This window comes from Daldinia childiae (assembly GCF_008694065.1).
Source record: "Daldinia childiae strain JS-1345 chromosome Unknown Scaffold5, whole genome shotgun sequence".
Taxonomy (NCBI): domain Eukaryota; kingdom Fungi; phylum Ascomycota; class Sordariomycetes; order Xylariales; family Hypoxylaceae; genus Daldinia; species Daldinia childiae.
This window is the reverse complement of record NW_022984646.1, coordinates 2101315-2117773: the sequence shown is the minus strand read 5'-3', so window position 1 is coordinate 2117773 and position 16459 is coordinate 2101315. Positions and strand designations below refer to the sequence as shown.

General features: G+C 46.7%; 6 protein-coding genes across 7 annotated transcripts; 3 read left to right on the top strand and 3 right to left on the bottom strand.

Moving 5' to 3' along the window:
• Nucleotides 1-2119: 2119 nt before the first annotated feature.
• Nucleotides 2120-6143, bottom strand: GL218_05724 (uncharacterized protein; the record flags this gene model as incomplete). The annotated part of the gene is made up of 4 exons (XM_033582407.1): nucleotides 2120-3187; nucleotides 3252-3320; nucleotides 4908-5674; nucleotides 5729-6143. 4 exons carry the CDS (start codon nucleotides 6141-6143, stop codon nucleotides 2120-2122), a joined length of 2319 nt encoding a protein of 772 aa, XP_033434730.1.
• A 302-nt stretch (nucleotides 6144-6445) lies between these two features.
• Nucleotides 6446-7554, top strand: GL218_05723 (uncharacterized protein; the record flags this gene model as incomplete). The annotated part of the gene is made up of 5 exons (XM_033582406.1): nucleotides 6446-6853; nucleotides 6912-6925; nucleotides 6976-7062; nucleotides 7128-7366; nucleotides 7463-7554. 5 exons carry the CDS (start codon nucleotides 6446-6448, stop codon nucleotides 7552-7554), a joined length of 840 nt encoding a protein of 279 aa, XP_033434725.1.
• A 398-nt stretch (nucleotides 7555-7952) lies between these two features.
• GL218_05722 (uncharacterized protein) lies at nucleotides 7953-8801 on the top strand (the record flags this gene model as incomplete). Its single annotated transcript, XM_033582405.1, has 1 exon — nucleotides 7953-8801. The coding sequence occupies one exon, from the start codon at nucleotides 7953-7955 to the stop codon at nucleotides 8799-8801; it is 849 nt and encodes a 282-aa protein (XP_033434724.1).
• Nucleotides 8802-9273: 472 nt separating this feature from the next.
• Nucleotides 9274-10117, bottom strand: GL218_05721 (uncharacterized protein; the record flags this gene model as incomplete). The annotated part of the gene is made up of 2 exons (XM_033582404.1): nucleotides 9274-9827; nucleotides 9937-10117. The coding sequence occupies 2 exons, from the start codon at nucleotides 10115-10117 to the stop codon at nucleotides 9274-9276; spliced, it is 735 nt and encodes a 244-aa protein (XP_033434727.1).
• Nucleotides 10118-10529: 412 nt separating this feature from the next.
• On the bottom strand, nucleotides 10530-11914 carry GL218_05720 (toxin biosynthesis protein; the record flags this gene model as incomplete). The annotated part of the gene is made up of 3 exons (XM_033582403.1): nucleotides 10530-10967; nucleotides 11019-11105; nucleotides 11168-11914. 3 exons carry the CDS (start codon nucleotides 11912-11914, stop codon nucleotides 10530-10532), a joined length of 1272 nt encoding a protein of 423 aa, XP_033434726.1.
• A 2776-nt stretch (nucleotides 11915-14690) lies between these two features.
• Nucleotides 14691-16438, top strand: GL218_05719 (putative MFS-type transporter C16A3.17c; the record flags this gene model as incomplete). Of its 2 annotated transcripts, XM_033582401.1 has the most annotated exons (2): nucleotides 14691-15004; nucleotides 15085-16438. In XM_033582401.1, the coding sequence occupies 2 exons, from the start codon at nucleotides 14691-14693 to the stop codon at nucleotides 16436-16438; spliced, it is 1668 nt and encodes a 555-aa protein (XP_033434328.1). The 2 variants fall into 2 exon arrangements, with proteins under 2 accessions (XP_033434328.1, XP_033434327.1); XM_033582402.1 differs by lacking the exon at nucleotides 14691-15004 and having other exon boundaries at nucleotides 15806-16438.
• Nucleotides 16439-16459: the final 21 nt, after the last annotated feature.

Sequence of the window (16459 nt, the reverse complement as noted above, 5' to 3'; positions counted from 1 at the left end):
TGTATCTTCAGCCGGTATTATTAAATATACATAGCTATTCAATTTTTCATGTCTCACATAGTTTGAAGAATTAACCTAAGGCTGATGAGGCTTACCCCACTGTGCTGTAGTGAAGTTAAGTTAGCTGATGGATGCCACACTGCTGAAGGTTAAACGAGAGGCAATGCTCTTTAGATTTCAAGCTCGGCTTGAAAGAAAGCGAAAATACTTACTGTTCAAGGTAGTGGAATTGAAACCTTGTTTCATGCCCATTGGCAAGTCACTATCAATACGCTGGTTATGTGACAGTATAGTGGTTGTTTGGCGTGTCTTGTCACGGCTGCACTTAGCCGTGATAAGCAGACGGCGTTTGTTATGTGGTTTGCTACACGACTAGACTCCGTGCCAACGAACGGCCTTTTTTAATACTGGTAGGCAATCAACTTAAGCATACATACACATATTGTATGGGGCAATACTCTTTTTACAACCGCAAGGCCAATTTATATATTCTCCTGTTCCCAGAATGGACATAACTAGCCCGGTGTTGATAACTAACCGTGACATATCCATGTGCTTCACCTTTACTGTACATTGAGGAAGGCTCGAGGCTTGAATTCATCTCGCACAAGTGTCGTAAGCTCCAAGGGGTGCTTACCCAACGTTCCATTCGCGATATCCTGATTGAGGGGCCTCAAGAATCAACACAACGATGCCATTGGTTGTTCAAGAAAGTCCTGAGAATAAGCTGTATATAGGCAAATGGTAATCATAAAGACTGGAGAGACCTGTTGGTAATAAACCAAAGCATGCATGTTAGCGATATGCAGGTATCTCGCAGGTATAAAGGGGGCGAGATCCCACCATCTATCGCATAGTCAACTTCCCCCCTTTTTTTCTCACAATCTTTACCCACCATTTTCCCCTTCGCGATCTTTGCTATCCTGCCGAACTATCGACGAATCCCTCTTTCGCTAGACCCTTGTGGATGATGAACATTTATTTATTTGCTGAGCAGGAGCTCCGGCCAACCCACCTGTGTCAAATGTTGGAAAGGCAGAGGATATTGTTGGTGAGATTCCTCGATGCCAATTCCCTCCAACCCCTGACCTCGAAGCTGAGCCCAGAGAAACAGAAGTATATTTCGTCTAGAATGTTATATGTCTATCATGCATAATTCATAAAATAAAAATCCTCGTATTGTCTTCAATACCATCCAGTTCCTTGTCGTCCGTCCTACATGGCCGTAGAGCTCGAAAGAAGCAACTTTGTCATGTCTAATTTCTTACTCTCTGCAGCTCCCCCCAATACATGCCCGGGGCGCATAGCCTATGTGCCGCGAACAAAAAGCATGCGAGCCATGTCGATATACCCCTGAATGGTAGCGATTCGCAAGTATATTGCTCCATATGTGTGACTTGGGCGAAGGGGGCGGTGCATTGATTTCTGCACCAGCTTCTGGAGCCGGCTTGTTACATGAATATTGCACTTTTCGACGACAGCTTATAAAGGTATGAGTGAGCGAGCGAAGGAATCGCCACACCCACACTTAATAGTTCCTCAAAAGTCAAACGTTCGATACTTTAAAACTGTCCGTTTATGGTGATTAACGGTGGAAAAAAAAAAAGAAAGGCAGGACGAGTAAGTTTCTCAAGTTGTATTGCAGATGCCGGTTACCCTATGACGAGACGGAGCAATGGGGGCCGTAAGAATCCTCCAACTTTTCATTTACCTATGATAGGATAGCCTCAGGTACCACAAGATAGCTACCGGGTGGTGACGCGCGTCAATTGCCGGTACTAAAACAGCTATCTATTTGAACTAGCTGAAAATTCAGGAGTCTCTATGTATGAGCGGCTGAGAGATAGGAGGTACCTAAGGCATACAGCCAGTATAGCAGCTATGCCGAAACGATAGAGTAACGTGAACGTCCGCCTTTCTTTCTTTCTCTTCTTTTCTCCATACTCACGCACGTAGGTAGCTTATATACAGAGGGTAAATGGAATATGAGTTCATTTGACAACCCTCAATGTACACAATATATGATATATCTAATAGCGTTAGACTGATACTGTGAGATTTATGCATATAGACTCAGATTAAATTCACTCTATATATGACCTAGGTACCTGATAGACTATTATATCTTCCTTGCACATCGGACGGCGAGATCCTTGAATCGATGCTCAAGATCAACCTGACAATCTCCTCGTGCTTTTCCTTGGGCTGAATCCGGACCGCCTCCCGTCTCCGAGCTCGGCCCCACCGTAGCAAGAGTCTTCAACGAGCCAAGAGCTTCGGTAGCCTGTCTTACTTCTTTGAGTAATGTCTGCGTCCGAAATGCCAACTGCTCTTCGGCGTCGATTGAGAAACCTTCGAATCCAAAGCCGCTACCTCCGGGTAGGATTCGGCTGCGTTGCTTATCCTTGTCCGCCGCGACGGCACATAGACAGACCTCTAGAAGTTCTAGGATCTGATACATGAGTGTGGTGAACAGCATTAGGCACCTGAGGTTCCTCGAGCCTTGTTGAAGACGCATCAGCTGGGTGAGCTTCAAAGTTGCGGTTCTGACGATTCCTATGATGATTTTGAACACTTTCAAGTCCTCCATGATGTAATTTTCGAGCTCGCTGATTATATGGCAACATTCTAAGCAGCATTGACTGTCCACTTCACTCCTTGGCCGTAGCCCGAGTGAGACCTGCAGTTGTGGGGTAGTTTCTATCTCACTAGCATGCTCGATCGGAGGAGCCATGGTAGGATAAGGCGCCAGGAAATCTTCTAAATTTGCGTCTATAGAGGACATGCTAATTTCCGTATCATTAGTATAAGTCGTTATGGATTCGGAATTAGAAGAGGTCCCGGTATTGCTGTGCTGAGCGGCTTGCATGTTAGAAGAGTCATCTGGGGAAGCCATGGTGATGGTATCCGAAGGCTGTATATCCCATTCGGTGGGTATTGACCATTCCATGTTCTCGTTTTGTGTTTGGTCTTGGAAATTGAGCCCCGCCGACTTGTCTGAAGGGGATAAAGAGCGTTCCATGGAGGGGGTCACCATATTCTGTAATCGCTGGGCTTGATGATCTTGGATCGGCTTCTTTTTGGCTCTGATACCTGGGACCTTTCCTACTCTAGACTCCAGATAAATACACTGTGTGCCTGTATTGCGACATCGTTCACAACCAGACTTTTCGCCAGAGCATTTGACCTATTGTTTTTCATTAGCCTTGGCGCTGTAAGTCGATGGTACGATGGTAGTTGTTGAGGCTCACCTTGGCAGCACAACACTGATTGCATGCGCTGCGAAGCTTAACTATTCGGTTGCGATTTGCGACCGTGCTCTGTGGGCTATTGATTACGTTAGGAATCGTTAGGTAGCTTCATATTTTAGACCACGACTATACGGACCTTGGGTGTGCTGGCATTGTAATGATACGGACTTTGATAATTATAATCTTGGGAGTTAAAAATTGCGACACCCTCTTTGAATTGTTTGACTTGGCACGACAAAGCTTGTAAAACATAAGACATAAGAATGCGAAGACTCAAGAGCGCCAAAATTAAGCGACGAGATAGCCCAGCTGCCTTATTTTTTTTTTCTTTCTTTCTTTCTTGACTACCTACGTTAGGTACTTAGGTAACTTACCTACCTCTTCAATATCTATGCCATCCCACAGATGACCGATTTGAGTTCGAGGAAGCGCCAGCCTTACAGCTAAACGTAGGTGGTGGTGTTGATAATGAAATGCGCCGTAAAAAAGCATATGGGGCGATAATGTATGTACCTAGCCGATCAGGTATGATTTTTGGCCCCCCTACGCTAAAATATGTCCTTGTTTGTTAAGCACAGGTAAAATGTTGGATGTATTGTGTTACCACACTTCTAATAGGTGATTGTCCTTTGGCGTTATTAATTTTGATAGGATCTAGCATAGTAATATACCAATACCAAGTCCAATAATAAGCCTTACGGTGATACCTACCTGGTAACATATAAAGAAATTAAGTTGATAAAGATGATAACATCGTAAGGCTGAGGTAACTATATCTAGTAAAAGGTAGTTAGTTGACGTTTTGAAGGTTTTCTCTAGTGAGATTTCCCCCAAGGTTATTAGGTATGTCATATTAAGCTACTATATAACCAAGTTTAATAGATAACTAGGGAGCTGCCTGGAGTATTAACTTAAATGCTACTTCGTATGCTGCGCTGCGACGCTATGAAGCACTTCGCATCCGCTATCTGTATGTAGCCTTACCATCTCCTAAATATGCAGTATAAGCCACTTATATGTATGCAGAGATATCTATTATTATGAATGTTTTATATAAATTAGGCTCAGACCGCCTTCCCGCATCTTCCCCGCCTTTTGCTACTATATTAGTATATACATGCTGCCCGTTGGGATGTCTTGCCGCACATTGACGCCTTCATCCCTTTTCAGCTCCGCTTGTTTAGCTTACTATGATTACAGTAAAAAACGTAAAACGGATTGCGCCCGTTTGCCCGAGCTTCGAGGCTAAATATCATTTCATTTTATATTGAGCACTCTTTATATTAGTCCATAACCTACATCGCGATAATGTCCCTTTACATATGAATTTTGAGCGAGGGTGTTACTAATCTAAGTAACTCAAGGTATTATTATTAAGCTTGTAATTAAGCTTAAAAATGCTAACCCTAGTAAACATGAAGAAGCGAAGAACACGCTCGTATTCCCAACTTGACTTTGAAAGCCACCTAACAACACAGGTGACAACAATCCACCTGTGCTTTCCATGACTGCCAGCCCTGTCATTGCCAAAGCCTTGTTCTTAGAACTGGCTGCTGTGAAACTCTTGATAAAGCTAGGGGCAGGCAACCCTAAAGCTAGGATAGCTACAAGAAGATACACTTGCCACTCCAAAGTTACAACTGCAAAGCAAGGAACTATAAGTAGCGCTGTCGAGATAGCAATAAATGCATAGATGAGATCACCTATGGTGTGAGAAGTCCCGCTATTCCCGCGCTTCTTTGGGTTGTCAATAGAGTTATTCTGACAACGGTCCCCGCTTTCGGGTACCGTGGGCCATATTGCAGCTTTGGCTCTCGGAATGGCGTATATCGTGGCAAATAGATACGCCGAAGCAACTGACGCGGCAATGGAGATTAAGTACCCGTTCTGCGTACTGGTAAAGCCGAAATGAACTGCCGTGTGAACCATTATTGCTGGGAAGAGATATGCCTGTGCCGTGTTGTAGAGGGACAAGGCTAGCCCGGGTAATAGTAACTTGGGTTCATCACGATAATGATAGATTGGGGATATAGAAGATTGGATAGCTTGGATAGCGAAGCCAGGTATGGACGAACGGGATGGAAGGGCCCTAGTAACTGGTGGCAGGCCGGCAGTGTCATCTTCCGGATTCTTCATATTCATCTCCGCCGGAATCCAAATAGATAAGTACACCAGCGAGATGCCGAGAATAGCGACAGCGACGATAAAACTCGCAAAGAAGTTCGAAAGGAGAGACATGAGCACGGGACTGACGGACATTCCAAGCATGTAAAGAGCTAGAGAAGTCCTCATTAACTTAGAGATTCGGCGCTCGTCATCTGATTGCACATAGATTGCCGCAAGCGTATAATGGAGTAAATTATCAGTGGCAAGACCCTCGAATAGTCTCCCGGCAATAGCAACGCGGATGCTCCTCATCAAAACTATCGATACCTTTATTAGCATAGGTCCTTCTATGAACATTAACATTCACCTACCTCCTGTAGCTAAGACCAAAATGCTCAAAGCTCTGAAAACCAGCCAAAGGAACAACCCAATTTTCGGCTGGCCTTCGATCAGTTGCTGCAAGGGCCCTACCGCGACGATTGCGCACACATTCGCGATGGTTGTGGCCAAAGCAACGACTTCGGCATAGTCTTTTTGCTCCGCTGGTTGGCAGTGTGCTGGATCTTCGCACATCAGACTAGCATATGCGAAAACCGTGCTTGCAGCTGTGGCAGCGATTGCGAATGCGGCTGTAAATGCAATAGGTAGGACCCGGTTGATATATTGGACAGGTATAGTGCTTTGATGCTGCGATATTGAGCGTGGGCCCGGTGTGGTGTCTCCGGAGTGCGCTGAACCCTCATCTCCAAGTAGGGGATCTTCTTCAAAGGGGGTTGAATTTGCCATGGCGGCAGAGAAGAGAATAGTCTTTTGAACTGTTAATGGTGATATAAATAGTTATATGTATAAACATGTAACGGAAGAAATATAAAATGAAAGTACCTACTAGATCGGTATCTAATAGGTAGTTTCCTAAGGAAACGTAACGTTAGGGAGGTATATGCCTCTTACCCGAGCCCGGTAACCGAAGTGTTAGATATATCCTTACCTCTCAGTTAGCAATACTAGGAACACGACTTTCCACAGAACTCTCTACTACACTTTTCAAAAAATCAGCTTTAATTTTTAAGTCGTCAATACTCATGAACATGGCTGTCGTCGAGAGCCAAATGTCGTACCTGGAGCCCTGGAGCTTATCCAAAGAGTCACCGTACATTCGTGGGCTAGTCGAAGAAGGCTACCCGAGTACGAACTTCAAAAACGAAGAGTATAACGTCCGCATCACTGATGCTAGAACGTACAAGGATAATTTCAATCTGGACACCCACGGCTTTGCTTTTCCTGATGGTGGCATCATACCAGAAGAAATCCTCCAAGGAATCAGGTCTAAGGACAAGACATTAGTGAGCGCACAATACTATCCTCTCGTTGATACGTTGGTCAAGGAGAAAACTGGCGCTACTAGAGTCATTATCTTCGATCATACGTATCGGAAGAAGGATCCGGCGCTGTCGCCGAAGGAGAATCCAAACGGAAGAGAACAGCCGGCAACATTAGTAAGTGCTTGTGATGTAATGCATGTATCTTGACGACGTCTCTAACGAAGAAAAAAAGGTTCACTGCGATCAGTAAGTGATGAGAGATAAATATATGTCGAAGCCTTCTCTAACTCGTTTAGATCTGCCAATGGAGCTGTACGCCGAGTCTATCGTCACGCGGGAGAGGATGCCGAGCGCCTTCTACAAGGACGCGCTCAGATAATCAAGTATGTTATTCGCCTCAAGACCCTTTCAACTAAACTTAGTAGTATTATAACTGATTATTTTCGAGTGTTTGGCGTCCTCTTAATGATGTAGTAGAAGATTGGCCCTTAGCATTGATGGACTATCGCAGCGCGAAGACGTCGGAAATCCACCCCACCAACATCTTTAAGGAGAAGGTCGAATTGCAAGGACAGACAGTCAGCATTAATTATTCGGAAGACCAGAAATGGTATTATTTGGATCAACAGAGATCGGACGAAGTGACGTTCATCAAGATTTGGGATAACAAAGAGGGAGTAGCTAAACGTAAGAACCTCGAACCTTGGAGCTCATTTCCCCCTATTTTCTTTCTTTTATTCAAATGTTCCGAATCCGAACCCGAATTTTTGCTGATTTTCATAGTATGTCCTCACTGTGCATTCCCGCATCCCCGGGCGCCGAAGGATGCGCAGCCGAGGGAAAGTATCGAGGTGCGATGCTTGGTGTTCTATTAATCGGTAGTAATTTATAGTGGAATTGAAATATATTAATATGCTGTTGCTGCAGTAGCAATATTTCTAGATATCCCTTGCATCGTCACATCGTAATACGAGATACATGCGTGTTAGTACAGTGTTCTTGGTGCCTAACATATCAGTCTGTCGGCTACCGAGATCAGACCCTTTCACCCTTTTCTCTTTGAATTTCGCGCACCGTACAGGTTACACTGCTTACGCAAACACCTCAACGCGGTCGGTCCCTATGATACTTGCTCGAGGTGAATCAGGCCCCCAATAGGGCTGCCTCTTCTTAAACGGAATTTATTTCCCTTCATTCACTAACTACTCATGTCAATACATATCTACAACTTTAGGAATTCAGAAATAGATATCATCATAACACGTTTAGCAAGATGGCCGCCCCTTCAGGATCCGTTCCAAAACAGGCTATGCCCTTTGATGATAAGTTGTTTCAAATCATCGGTGCCGATGAGACGCTCACAATCGCTCAATATGAGATGACCATCTTACCCGCCTTCCCACCTGACTCCATCATTCACGACAATGCATGTGGCCTAGGACCGGTTACTCAAAGCATTCTAGCTACATCACCACCTGACAATATTAAAATCCACGCTACAGATGTTGCTCCGCCAATGGTGCAAATCTACAACGGCATCGCGGCGGGGAACAAATGGCCCTCCAAAGCCGTTCTCATGGATGCGCAAAAGCTAGAATTTCCCGATTCCACTTTTACTCACTCCTTCCTATCTTTCGGCTTGCCCATCATCGATGACCCCGTTGCGGCCGCTAAGGAAATGTACCGTACCCTCAAGCCGGGGGGTACCGCCGTCACGGCCTTCTGGCTATCGATTCCGCAAGGAACGTCGGCTCAGGAGACCCGTCGCGCGGTGTGGGGCCCCGACGCACGAATTGCCATCGAGCCCAAGATGAAGACTAACGACCGCGAGTACATCCGAAACCGCCTGGTAGATGGCGGATTCAAATACGAGGATGTGAAGCTGTATGAAAAGTCTGCATTTTTGCCCGTTAAGGATCTTGACGAGTTTGCAACCGCCATCTGGAGCGCCATTGGCCAGCCGGCCGGTGGGTGGACAGAGGAGGATGAGGAGAAGTGGGATGAGGCCGTGGCAAAGTATAAGGAGATTCTCATGAAGAAGGACGGATTTCACGTAGATGGAGATGGCAAAATTACTTTGGAGGCTATCGCTCATGTTGCTATTGTCAAGAAGCCTAATTAAACTAGCTACGATGATCCTAGGTACGGACTCTTTGATCGAGTCTTTTAACCAACACTAGGTTAGGTAAACAATAGTATAAGGTACCTATTCATACTGGTAGAATAAAGATCGCCTTGAATATAGGTACCTATATCACCTACGTCAAGTAGGGAAAATGGAAAATGGAAAATGGAATAGGTACTGGATAGGTAGGTAGTTTCATAATCGGATCCAACATTCTAGACCTCATCCACATTCTTCTTCCTCCCCCAGACACATCTAATCCGATAATATGCCCCGTTTTCCACCAACTCATCAAACAACCTATCCCCCAACGAATCCATCTGCTCAGTCGACAGGCTAGTCTTCAACCCCGGCGTCACTGCATTAATAAGTCAGCCAACCCAACCTTCACCCACTTCACACGTAGCGAACCCAGAACGTGAAAAGGGGAATTTTAATAAGAAAAAAAAAAAAAAAGAAGCTTGGACGTTTACTTACTCTTCGCATGTTTAACCAGGCCCTGCATAGCCTGCGCCGTGCACCTAGCGCTCGCAGCCGCCAACCCCGGGTCCCTATTCCTAGCTCCGAACGCCATATCGACGACGTGTTCGCGCACATCCACGGCCCCCGCGCCCTCGACCCATCCGCGCAAGTCGCCAGCGTAATGCCACCCGGCCCCCGTCGCGTCGAACAGCCCGCGCACCAGCTCCAGGAACTCGCCGAACACGGGCCCCGACTCCGGGCCCACCTGCTCTGCCTCTACCAACTGGATCCAGCCGCCCGGCGTAAGCAGCGCGAACAGCTGCTGCACTACTTGCGCTAGTGGGGTCGGCGCCGCCCCGGGCAGCGTCAGCCGTTGGTGCACTAGGTCGAAGGTCCCGTGCTGGTTGGCGGGCCACGGGGTGCTGATGTCGTGCGTGTGGAAGCTGGTGTCGCCGGGGAGCGAGGAGGCGTGTGGGAAGAGGGTCGGGTTGATGTCGGTTCCTATGAAGGTGTGGATGGTGGGGTCTGGGAGCGTTTTGCGCAGCTCGCTGATCCAGTGACCTGGTATTTTGTGTCAATTTATCTTGTTCCCATTATACTATCTCTGTTCAAGTTGGTTTTTTTTTTACTGAAAGGGGGGTTGTGGTAGAAGAGGGAGGGAAATGCTAACCGTCTGCAGTTCCGGAGTCGAGGATCTTGAGCCCGGGCTTCGTGAAATCGATAGGCGGTAGCACTATACGTCCATCTAGCGCGTCGATCAGGACTAGGTGTTGGTTCATGAGCCTTTCGGCTTCGGCGGAATTCACGGGAAGGAAATAGGACGATGAGTCTGGGGATGGTCCGCTCGACATGGCTGCTGATTGATGGACTGCGGTTATAAGACTTGGGAAACTCTCATAGATTAGGTGTGTTGGTTTGGATATGATCGTAGGAACCCAAAACTATCTACTACGTAGGTATACGAACAATATATAGATAATAAGGAGATGCGACTCGATAGGAGAAACATCGATGCTTCGGGGCCCGGAATATAGAATTTCTTCAATTCCCGAGCATCTAGAGTAGTATGGTTCCCGAAAGTAATGAATTCGATTTATTTCAAATAAACTATGACATCGTTCCAAGATTTCAAAGTATCATTTACCTATCTAAGCATCGCATTTGGATGGATATAGCCCCCTTTACAGCTTAGAGGATGTGTATCGGATATATGATTTCCTCACCTTTGATGATAATCAATCAAAGCAGCGTCTTGTATACCATCTAGATTGGCATGGGCACGATTTCAGTCCACGGTCCTACAATCGTAAAGGGGAAAGGACTCTCTGTTCCCACTCTTGTCTTCAAGTAAGCCAGGGCAGGGAACTTGACCGACCACACCAGCCATCCCGTAACCCAAAGGTAACCCACTGTCTTCCTCCATCTACTCTCACCCTCGCCCATCCCTAGTCCCTTACACCACGCCCACTTAACAAAGTCTTCGAAGGTGATGGCAGTTGCCTGAAGAACAAAAAAGTAGAATATTGGGTAAGCACGTTCGGCGACTGTCACGTTGATAGGCGAAGGGAGGATGAGATGCGAGCGAGCATGAAAATAGCCAGAGACGACGAAGCTAAACCATAGCTGGGTATAAGACGATAGATTTGTGCCGTGCTGGATACCAAGTGCATCGACGAGTGCGCTAGACCAGGTAGAAAGGGCCTAGTTATGGTTATTAGAAACCGAGACAATGTGGAAAGAAGGGAAACATACTCTACGGATAACCTGATGCCAGTATTTCCCCCAAAGGTTTCGGACTGTGGTTGCTTCGCTGATCGGATTGAACAATGGTGGCCAATCCTAATGATTGATTCGTCAATGATCTGTTAGGCGGGATAGCTATAATAGGACAAATTCCTTACCTCGGGCTCATTAAGTCCCAATCCAACAAATACAATTGACCCTAACGCATACTGCGTAGATAGAGCAAAGTAAGGTGTTGCGGCAAACACAAGAACTGTCGTTACGCGCCAGCCTGGACATGCGTAGTTCATTGTTATATATTTAGAATTGATATCCCCGACGATGCCCGTCTCGGGGTTTGTGTAGAAGAACCGTATACCTAGGTTGAAGCAAAGATCTGCCAGGAGGAATGACTTGACAAGGTGGAAAAGCTGCCGGCGCAAGAACACGGACCTCTTCATGTTTACGACTTGCGGGACGTTTTTGACCTGATGATTCCAGCCGATTCCTCTCTGGTTCACAATGAGCATGAGAGCCCAGTGGAGTTTCCGCAGACTGAACGCCGGATAGCTCTCGGCTTCCTTCTCACCAGCCTTCTCCCGCCAGAAGTGAGATTCCGGACCTTCTTCTCCCGAAAGGAGGATCTTTTCCAACGTGGCAAGTAGGAAGCTCCATTGAATGCAGAAGAGCTGCGCTAACCCTATTTCGTTGGTGAAAGGGGGCTGGGTCTGTGTCTGGACCAGCAATCCCAGGAGAATACCAGAGAATAAGAATCGGCGAAGGGGGAACTTGGGCGAAGCCAAGGCCACGAGCTGAACGACGTAGAGAAGAATATATGGAGTGATAGAACCTATCGGGTCAGGAAAGATATCATTCCTCCTACCGCGATCGGCAAGTTGTGGTGTCGGAAGTGTTTGGCTATTCATGATTGCTATAGCATAGAATAGGCATCCAGATAAATTGTTTAAAAATTGAATATGATAAACACATTCAAGCAATGTTATGGACTTGTTCTATAAGTAGGGACCTATTGATAAAATTTCACCCGCCCTAGGAACCTCTAGTTCGTTAGCAAAGCCGATGACCTTATACGGCACCCGGGACGGCTTGCGGCCGGGGGGCCGTTTCTCCTTCCCCGTTAGCGGACGGGTCCCGAAATAATCGATATATTGATTGATTCATAAATCCACATGTAATTGCTGATATACGAAGTTATCACAATCTCTGGTAACTCCGAACTTTTTCCATTTATCAGTAATCAATTGCATAGGAATTCATTAGTCATCTATATAATATAGCAACTTCATTAGTTTACTTGTCCGAGCCTAACAGCATAGGTTTTTCAATTACAAACATGACGCTTATTGAAGAAATATCAGTAACCCAAGTGTTCACACTAACAATCGCTGGAATCCTTACGAGGGTCTTATTTAAGACCTCAGAGCCCTATAATCGTTTTCGAAGGGTTGGGCTTCCATGGTATTTATCGTTCTTCCCCTCAAAGCCAGTCCATGAACTGGTAGAAGATGGATACCGCGAAGTGTGTAGACCCCTTTTGATGAGTACCCAGGTAGATGGCCGGAGACTAACCTCTTGACCAGTCGAAAGAGCCATTCGTGGTGAGGTGGTGGGCCGTTGACTGGCTTGTGCTGGGGGCACAGCATCTAGCAGATCTCAAGCATTGTGAGAGCAGCAGTCTCAGTTTCCTCCGAGTGATTAGTGATGTGAGCAAGACTACCTGAATAGCAGCGAGAAAGCATCCGTTAATTAGTCCTGACAGGCGCTTTTCCTGGGTCATTCCGTGGGAAACCTCTATCACGGCGACAAGATGGCTGATGTCATTAAAAGGGGGATGAATACACAGCTATGTATGTTTCGTGTGAACCTATTATGTGAAGACGGGAAGATAACTGATGACGGCAGCTGCATTGACCCCTATCATGATCGATGAGATAGGAAATGCATTTGAAAATCACGTTGGCAAGGTTAAAGGTACTTCTATTTACCTGGAGCACTACCTCTAGTATAAAGAGTAGTTTAGGTGCTAACTCGTGGGGTTTAGAATGGCAAGAAATCCTAGTAGCTGACACGATCTCTGATCTGACTAACCAAGTAGCTTGTCGGGTTCTGATCTGTCGCGAGCTAAGTCGGAACGCGGATTTCTTCGACTATCAATAAAGTTTCAGCACTCCATCTCTTACATGCCATGGCCATCATCTCACTACCCTTGGGGCCACTACGCGGCATCTTCTCCCGGCTGATTACTCTCTCACACAGATGGAATCTAAGGAAGACCGTCTCCGTTCTGCAGCCAATAGTGACGCGGCGCATCATAGAAAGGTATAGAGGCCGGTCGGAGGAGAGGCAAAACGATGGAATCGAGTGGACGTTGGATTTGACTGCTAAAAGACACATGAAATCCTATCGGCTATCGCTAGAAATTATTCATAATTTGTTCGCAGGAAGTCTAACGCCAGGAGCCTTAGTCACCGAGATGCTATTCCAAGCACTGATGGACCCGAAACTTATCCGGGATCTACGAAAGGAAGCAGAAGAAGCCCTTGCCGAACATGGCTGGACTGACAAACTACTCCGTAGGTTATTATTACAGGACAGTTTTATAAGGGAGCTTAGTCGGGTTTATCCAACTGGAGCAAGTAAGCATTTTCTATGGCCAAGTATTCTTCACGATGAAAGCTAAGAGGAATAGCTGGATGTTCACGGCTAGTGGTGGATGAGACATTCACCTTTTCGGATGGTCTCACGGTACCGAAAGGCACGAGACTTACCTTTCCGATCCGAGCGATCATGGAAGAGAACAACAAATTAGAGAACCCTACCAAGTTTGACGCTTATCGATTCCTGCGTCTTCGCGATTCAAGCGGAGATGACGAAATAACCGAGTATCAGTGGGCGGCTTCCAACTCATCACCAGCGAATTTGATGTAAGTGAGAACCTATAATATTAGAATTCAAAGATTGATATCTAATTAAGAGGTTGAAGGTTTGGATACGGAAAGCATGCATGTCCTGGGAGATATTATGGCGTCCGTCAGGCGAAGCTAATATTTACCAAGCTCATCGTCGAATATGATTTGGAATGGCCCGTTGCAGGGACCAAACGGCCACAGAGGGAGACTATTGAAGGGCAGTTTGGCCCGAACCGGAGTCAGAAGATTCGCTTGCGGAGCAGGGTGTCAAATGAATAAATGACAACCAAGTATTATTATATTAGCTACCTATCTAAGTTCTTTATGTTCTCCTATCTTAGACATTGGTCGCATTTTTGGTTAATGTGTCACAAATCAAAAAACACCACGTACACTCTTTAGTAACTTGGCAAATAAGAACTGTTAAAGGTATTTCAAAGCGACTTAAAGTTAGTATTTTAGAAGTTAAGTATCTTGTATAGGGTGTTTTTAGATTTTGTTAAACGGTATGAATATTAAACAGGTACCTAATGTACAGAAAGAGTGTACGTAGTGTTTTCTAGTTTGTGACCAGCTTTCGGCTACCGAACGGTCCCCACAACCGCCGAGATTACCGAATAAATCGCTTCGGCCCCCGAGCCTTTAGAGCCTTACAGCCCTACAGCCTTAGTAACCAAATCTTCAAGTGGTAATAGTGTAAGAGATTTAGAATTTTATCATAATATACCTATTTAGGTATCTTCTGCAAGAAAAAATTGTAAGCACTATCATCATGGCTACCGACAGCAGGCTGAGTCCTGCAAATCCCGAGGCGTATCCCCTAGCCGACATTGACAAGGGAAATGACAGAACTAACACCAAAACCAACACCGACACCAACGATACCGACGATCTCAACATTGTCGACGTTGACTCTGCCAAAATTATTCCCGCTTTCAAACCAGGCTGGCGTTTCTGGCTTATCTATGTCTCCCTTTGCCTCATAACATTTGCGGCAGCCGTCGACAACACCATCGTCTTTACCGCTCTCCCCGCCATCACCCGCGCGATAGGCGGCGGCGGCGATTACGTCTGGATCGCGAACGCGTACGTGATTGCGAGCACCGCCGTACAGCCGCTATTCGGACAGACGAGCAATGTTTTCGGGCGGCGCGTTCCGAGTTTAGTCGTCGTTGCTCTGTTCGCCGTGGGGGAAGCGGCATCGCGGGAGGCGCCAACGGCGTCTCCATGCTGATCGCCGGCCGCACTATCCAAGGGATCGGCTGCGGTGGCATATTCGTCTTGCTCGATGTTATAGTCTGCGACCTTGTCCCCCAGCGCGAACGGGGCAAGTACCTTGGTCCGCTCATGGCGGCTGGAGGTTTAGGTTCCGCACTTGGCCCTTTGATCGGCGGAGCGTTGACAAAGGCGAGTTGGCGATGGGTTTTCTACATCACCCTCCCCTTCTCCGGTTTGTCGCTGGCCACCATGCTCTTGTTTCTTAAGATGAACCATGTTAGAGACAAGTCCTGGAGGAAAAGGCTCGCTCGGATGGACGTCCCCGGAAATGCTCTCTTCATCGCTTCCATCACCGCCATCCTACTGGGCTTGCTGTTAGGAGGAACGACATTTCCGTGGTCTTCCTGGCGCATCATTCTGCCCCTCGTCTTGGGGTTTATCGGTTGGGGTCTATTTCACGTCTACCAAGCATCGCCGTGGTGTCATGAGCCAACAATTCCACCCAACCTTTTCTCAAATCGGACATCGGCTGTCGGATTTCTTCTAAGTTTTCTGTCGGGAGTCTTATTGGAATGGATCGTGTATTTCTACCCCTTCTACTTCCAAGCTCTACGGGGGGCATCACCTCTGCAATCTGGAGTGAATACCTTGCCTTTTAATGCCTTTCTCATGCCGGCTGGCATGATCGGCGGTGTCATAATGACCAAGACAGGTGTCTACAGACCCCTCCACGCAGCTGCATATATCATTCTCGCCATCGGACTGGGGATATCTTCCTTGCTTGATTCTACCTCGTCAACTGCAAAATGGGCCATCTTCCAAATCGTCCTTGCTCTAGGTCTCGGATGCACGTTTGTCACCCTTCTTCCAGCCATTCAAGCTGCACTTCCCGAATCTGATGTTGCGACCGCTACGGCAACTTATTCATTCTTCCGTAGCTTCGGCTTTATTTGGGGTGTGACCATCCCATCTCTCATTCTTAATTCCCGTATCACTAAAGGTCTAGACACCGTAGAGGATGCCAACGTTCGCGCTCAACTAGCCAACGGGGGGGCATATCAATTTGCCGCAGATGGAAACGTGCAAGCTTTGCCGTCCCCGGTCTATGAAGAAGTAATTAGCATCTATACGGACACTTTTCGCATTACATGGCTGGCGGCACTTGCATTCGCTCTGATGGGATTTCTACTCGTTTTCCTTGAAAAGCACGTTGAGCTCAGACAGGAGCTGGAGACGGAGTTTGGATTAGAGAACACGCAGAAGAGTGACGATGACAGGCAGGTCGAAGTTGGATTGAAGTAATGACTTAGATCTTAACCACAA